This window comes from Otolemur garnettii, unplaced genomic scaffold, assembly GCF_000181295.1.
Source record: "Otolemur garnettii isolate 467f Iridium unplaced genomic scaffold, OtoGar3 scaffold00055, whole genome shotgun sequence".
Taxonomy (NCBI): Eukaryota; Metazoa; Chordata; class Mammalia; order Primates; family Galagidae; genus Otolemur; species Otolemur garnettii.
The window spans coordinates 5,525,805-5,532,616 of NW_003852450.1; the positions used below are offsets into that span (position 1 = coordinate 5,525,805).

At 46.3% G+C, this 6,812-nt stretch overlaps 1 protein-coding gene across 1 annotated transcript in view; it reads right to left on the minus strand.

Annotated features, from left to right (window-relative positions):
* Nucleotides 1-6,812, minus strand: part of ATP2B4 (ATPase plasma membrane Ca2+ transporting 4) — a 107,080-nt gene that overhangs the window by 37,175 nt on the left and 63,093 nt on the right. Inside the window, exon 3 of the mRNA XM_003792250.2 lies at nt 270-467. Within this exon, the coding sequence (XP_003792298.1) occupies nt 270-467 (198 nt within the window). The remainder of the gene's footprint in view (nt 1-269; nt 468-6,812) is intronic.

Consider the following 6,812-nt stretch of genomic DNA (forward strand, 5'->3'; position numbering starts at 1 on the left):
CTCTACCCAGGGCAACAGCTTGAGGCTCTGTCTCAAAAACAAAAACAAAAACAAAAACAAAAAAAACCCCAAAAACCTCTGGAATAAGGATGAGTTGGGAGAATAGCTTACTAGCTACTAGTTGGCTTTCTGTGGAGAGTCCACTCTAAATAATGGAAGAAGAGTTTTAAGCTATAACCTGTCAACCACCAGTACTGAGTGCTTTTTGGTGGTGGTGATGGTAGGAAGAACCCAGATCAGGGTCATGCTGATCTGTTTAGGACACTCACGTTTACTGTCATCACCAGCCGGACGATAGAAGGACAGGACCAGGGAGATGATGGCTGCGATCTCCAGGATGATGAGCGTAACATCTTGAAGGGCTTCCCACACTAATTCTAAGAAGGTCTTGGGCTTTTTCGGGGGTATCACATTCTGTCCAAACAACTGCCTCCTCCTCTCTAGATCCACAGGGTTTCCAGATAGACCTGAAAATGAGATAAGGGCGGATAATGAGTGAGGGGGGGAAAAGGGGAATGATAAAAGAAGGCAGCTAAAAGATCTATTTTTGTTAAATAAAAATAAATCATAGCTGTGTACATTAATGCAGTCATGGGGTACAATGTGCTAGTTTTATATACAATTTGAAATATTTTTATCAAACTGGTTAACATAGCCTTCATGGCATTTTCTTGTTATTGTGTTAAGACATTTGTATTCTACATTTAGTAAGTTTCACATGTACCCTAGTAAGATGCACCATAGGTGTGGTCCCACCAATTACCCTCCCGCCACCCATAAAAGATCTATTTTTTAAAAAGTCTTCTTGCTTCTTCATCTTGCCCAAGTGTGAGCTCCAGGTTGGGCAGCCACCCATCTCAACTTGCCCACGACTGAGAGGTATGGAACTTTCAGTCTGAAAATGAGCCAAATGGGACTAGCTAGTCACAGGGCCACTCTCTTCTCTCAGGAACCAGGAGAGGCTAACTCAGACATAAAATTTCATCTGCTCCTCATTGAGTATGTGCTAGGCTCCAGCTCTAAGAAGATAAACACGAAAACGTCTCTTGGAATTCACATAGAACTTTTCTCTCACATGTAAATACTGCAATGATTTAAATATAGAGTGAGAGGCCAAGGTAGCTCATGCCTGTAATACGAGCATTCAGGGACGCTGAAGTGGGAGGACTGCTTGAGGCTAGGAGTTGGAGACCAGCCTGAGCAAGAGTTACCTCTACAAAAAACCAAAACCAAACAAACCAAAAACGTTAGCTGGGTTTAGTGGTGGGCACCCATAGTAATGTGCACCCAGGCAGGTGAAGCCAGAAGACTGCTGGAGCCCAGGAGTTTGAGGCTGTAGTGAGTTATGATGGTGTCATAACACTAGCCCTCTAGCCCAGGCAACAGAGCGAGACCCCCTCTCAAATAAATAAATAAATAAATAAGAGAGAGATCAGCAAAGAACTAACTACCTGCTCAAGATCATGTAATATAGAGGTAGAGCCTACTGGGAGAGCCCAGCCATATGTCCTGATTCCAAGTTCCAGGAGCTTTAGGAGATCATCAGAGCAGAGATTTCAAGCCTATGAGGTTGAGATATCCCCTTTAAACACATGCCCCTCCTTTTCTGTCACATACACACAGACACAAGCCATTAAGAGGTACTACTATTCTAAGTCGGTACTAAGTAGGTATTAAGAGAAGGATTACTATTCAAGTTCAATAAAAAGAGAACAAGAAGGGCTAGGCCATAAAGTTCTCAGATACTACACAGTCCCGATTACCAGCATCTTCCCCACCAACACATACACATGCTTAAATGTATGTGCTGTGTGCCCACGCAACATGTAACATGCACACTATACACACACCATGCAGACGTACCACACACTATATATCGCATACACACACCACACATACAGACACATCACACGTCACCACACGCACAACACCACACACACACCCTACACAGCCCACTTTCTAGACATGTTCCCAGAGGGGTGAGAGATAGGCGGAATTCTTCTCAGGGCCTTCCTTATACTTAGACCCTTCTACTGGATCCCAGAAGAGGTTACTCTGTAAGGCAGCAATTTTCAACTGGTGTCCTGTGAGAGGATCTTAGGTATGCCCCAAATCTTTTAAAGATCAGTAATTAAATTATTTTTGAAAGGAGCTCAAAGCACAGTAAGTATATTCGTTTTTTTTTTTTTACTCTTTTCGATCAAAGTAATTTAAATGTGTCTTCGAAGTTTAACTGTAGGTTCAAGTGTGCCATGAGATTAAAAAAGGTTGAAAAACACTGTTTTAAGTGAAGAGGGGGAATCCTACCATGGCAATTAATACCAGTTGGCTCTTATCCAGTTGATTACACAATGCAGCAAATTAATCTTGGTTTTGGCCCTGGAAGCCGTTGGCTGCCTGTTTGATGGGTTCCCTATAGGCAGGGAGGGGGTGACTTCTGTCTTGAAGATCTTTGTCTTTCAGCCTGTGCAGATGAGGAAAGTCAGAATTGGAGGAAGAGGATACTCAACTGAGCTTCACATAGACAGTAGGGAAAAGCCGGAGGGCAAATGTAGCTAGTGATGCTAGGGGCTTTCTCCACGCTTTAGTCAACACGAAGGGCTATTCCATTGGTGGGGAAGAAATGTGGACATAGGGTGCGCAGCAAACTCTCTATCTCCACTGAATAGAACCTAAGAGTGTTACCTTAAATGGCAAGAGGGGAGATTTGTGTTAGACCTAAGGAAGACATTTGGACAGCAAAAGATTTTGAAAATGGGAAAACAGGTATCCAAGGGAGTATTTTCTGCAAGGTTTGAGATGGCTTCTATTTCTTCATCCTAAAAACAAAAACCATCAAGAGGTACTCAGACACTCATGGTTCTGGGAAGGGAGATGTGGGATCCTACCAGGAGGTAAAGTGGGGGACAGTGGATGGATGGGCATCCGTCCTTACACAGCCGGAGACTTGACGGCCCTTTTTTGAGATGACTTTCACTTGCTGGTGCTTAGGAGACAGACACAGGGAGCTGTTAGAAAAGCAGTGGCTGAGGTTCCTACCCAGGTTCTCCTGCCTCCCAGGCGCTTAAGTACCTCACTCTGGCCTCCAGCTGAGTGGCACAGCTGAGGCCAAAGCACTAGAAGCAACCTGGAGTGCTGTTCAGGTGCTCCCTGCCTCAACCTCCCTGGGAAGTCAGGTTCCCAGTAGGAAAGGAAAGGGCCTGGGAAAGGACTGCTCTGGGCAGGGCATCTTTAACCCCAGACAGGCAGAGGCAGAGTTGCCAGGGTTCTTTCTCCCCAGGGACTAGAGATGGCAGGGCTATGCCAACTTGGAACTACTATGCTGAAGGGCCAGGTTTGCTTAAGGGAAATAGAAGAGTTCTGGTAGTTTGTTGATCTTCCCGGGATGTTTCTCAAAGAAGCAGGATTCACATGTAATGAGAAAAGATGTCTTTCCCCCTTACCAAGATTTAGTAGATGATTATGAGGGAAAACCAGGACATCATATATTAAATCTTCACAAGGGGCATCTCAGTAGCCTGATGAAGCCCCCACACCAAAAGAGTCTATCCGAGCACCCACCTGAGGGTGTAGAGCTGCCTGTCCCTCTCTGCTCTCATATTAATACCTTGTAATCAACTTTGATCATGCCCTTCCCTTCTCTATACACATGTAAGTTAAATCCTATCAGCTGTACTTCAAAAATATTTCCAAAGTCCAAGCATTTCCCATTTTCTACTCTGTTACCCAAGTCTAATTCACACCACTCTCATCTGGATTATTCCAACCATCCTCTGATCTCCTTGCTTCCACCCTGTTCTCAGTTTGTTCTCAGCACAGTAGTTAGAAATATCCTTTTTTTAAAAGACCTGAGGCAATATGTGTCACTCATCTGCTCAAAACCCTCTGGCTTTTACCTGGGATAAAATTAGGCACCAAAGACCTTACAATGGTCTTTAAGGCACTCATGTGTCCCCTAGACTCCCAGCCTTTATCTCCTCCTACCTTCCCCTGTTCACTGTGATCCAGCCTGGCTAGCCTTCCTGCTATTCTCTGAATGCATAGACTTGCTTCTACTTCACAGCCTCTAAACAAGCTGTTCCCTCTGCCCAGATTCCTCCTCCCTGGGTGGAGCTCACTCCCACAGCTCCTCCAGGTATTTGGACAAACGTGCTTTTTGGAGCGAGGGCTCTCCTCATCACTGTACTTGTCTGGCACTCTCAATTCCCCTCATCATGCTCAATCATTTCCCTTGATGGCTCTTCTCAGATAAGGATAAGGATATGATGTCTTCACTTATTGTTTGTCTGTCCCCCTTCACAATGACAGAGTATTTTTGTCTGTGTTCCTCGGGCCTATAGCAGGGCCTGGCACATCATATACACGCAAATTCGTTGAGTGAACTGAATGAGTGATAAATAAGATGGCTAACGTTTATGTGATTATGTGCCAGATGCTTCACCACGCACATTCATGCCTTCCCATTCAAACATCACAAAACCCTATGTGGTAGTTACTATTAATCCCATTTTACATGTAAGCAAACTAAGGCCTGGCGAGGGTCTGACTGCTTGAACTCTTAAATATCAGAGTCTACATATATCTCCACAGGAGATAGCTGGATGCCAACCAACACACAGAGGGGCCTGGGGTGTTGAGGCAGCTACTCTCAGCTGAGGCTTCATTCTCAGCTGACCGACTTGTCTCAGTTTGCCTGAACACTGAAGTTCCTGCCTCCTGGGAACCCCTCTCAGTCCCAGGTAAACAGGATGGGACTGAAATGAAGTTGGCCATCCTACTTCATTTACCACAGGGTGGGTCCAGGTGCTGCTTTCCTCTCTACCTTGAGGCAAGCCAGCACTGTGTCCACTGTCTACAACTGGGTCTCCTTCCTGTCTCCTTCCTGTCTTCAGGGATGATGAAATCACCATCAGGTTCATCAGAGTCCAATCTATGAATTTTGTATTTAATAAAACGTTCCTCATGGCCTTTTTTGGACCCAAGCAAACGCAGCAGGATATGTTTTATGGAAAACATAAAAGGTCAGTCCATGCTCTTGTCCAGATGCCCGCAAAGTCATTCACTTGCTTCCTTTGTGCCTTTTTCTACTCATCTATCTGCTCCACCTTAAGTCACCCCAGAGCTGGTGCAACAGCTACCTTAAGAAGTCAAGTAGCTGCCCCAGCTCCCAGCATGCCCTGCAGCAGGGTGGGGCAGGTGGGGCTGAAGCTCTAGTAGCCTTGGGAATCCTCTCTGACGTGGGGAGGCAGGAGGCAGGAAAGCCGTGTGGGACTGGGCGCTCAGCCAATCCCCAATTTTGGGCTTTCTAGTCCAATTCCTTCTGCCCTAGAATGGCTTTCAGGCGCTGATCTCAGCAGCTGTAATTTCACACAAATACTTGTCCAGCCCAGGAAAAGGTTTTTAAAAGGTCCTGATCTCTGCAGTGCCTTCCCAAATACTCACACAGCCCCCTGCAGAAAGAAAAAGATGACTTGGCAGAGAGAGAATTCTGGAAACACAGAAAAAGGGTTTCCTCTAGAAATTCATCAGGAAAATGAGAGGAAATTTTGTCCTCAAGAATCCAAGAAAGCCCCACCCAAACTGTGAGTACTTCTGGCCCTAAGAACCAGATGAACACGTGAGCTGGGAGAGGATGTTAGGCTGTGAAGTCATTGACCCCCCACCCCATGCTGGGGAGTTGCACAGCCCCTGTCCAGCATGGGCAGGAAGATGGAGTAAGCGGCAGTGGAACATCTGTGTCATCTGTAAGCCTGTGTAGGACCTAGGGCCTGGGCGGATAAGTGGAGCCCAGCCCTCAGTGGCTCCAGCAGGGAGTGCCGAGGACAGTTGGCAGGGGCACCCCTTATCAGAACTGGCTCAGCCTCAGAAAGGGTGGAGCTAGGTCAGACATCATGAAGGACTTCCCGGCTGAGTTCCCTTCTGCCAAAGGAGACAGCAGAATCTTCTCCCACACAGATAGTAAAAGCCCTTAGAGATAAAGAAATCTACTCAAGGTCACAGTCAGAATATAATGCACTTACAGAACAATGTTCCTTTCTGTATTCTGCTCCACAAAGCCCTCTGGCCCCTCGCTCCACTTTTTTGAACACTGCCAGTCTGGCCCAGGAGAGCGACAGCTCCCCAGAGTACCCTCCCCAACGCTCTGCTACCTTCTCCTATCCTGCATGCACATGCTTCTAGCCAGCGTCACATTCCCAGTGCTCACACCTTGCAGCTAAATAAAAAGAGTGAAAACCCCACTTTCAAGGGGAGATGCAACATCTGCCTCAGCTGAGGAGGGAATGCCATCTTCCTTCCCACCCCGAGCTAATGGGTCAATGCAATGCAAGAACAAGACAGTTAAAGGCTGGGCTCCAGGGCTCACGCCTGTAACCCTAGTACTCTGGGAGGCCGAGGCAGGTGGATTGCTTGAGCTCATGAGTTTGAGACTAGCCTGAGCAATAGTGATTTTCTAAAAATAGAAAAACTGAGGCAAGAGGATCACTTGAACCCAAGAGCTGGAGGTTGCTGTGAGCTATGACGCCAGAGCACTCTACTCAGGGTAACAGCTTGAGACTCTGTCTCAAAAAAAAAAAAAAAAAAAGAGACAGGATCTCACTATGTTGCCTAGGGCCTTGAACTCCTTGGCTGAAGTCATCCTCCCATCTCAGCCTCCCAGGCTGGGACAACAAGCAGGTGTCACCACACCCAGCTTACATGTGTTCTTTTCTACACACTTGTTTCCCTCAGCATAATTATTTTGAGATTTATTCATGTCATAGCATGCATCAATACTTCATTCCTTTTTATTACTCTACAGTATTCCATTGTAT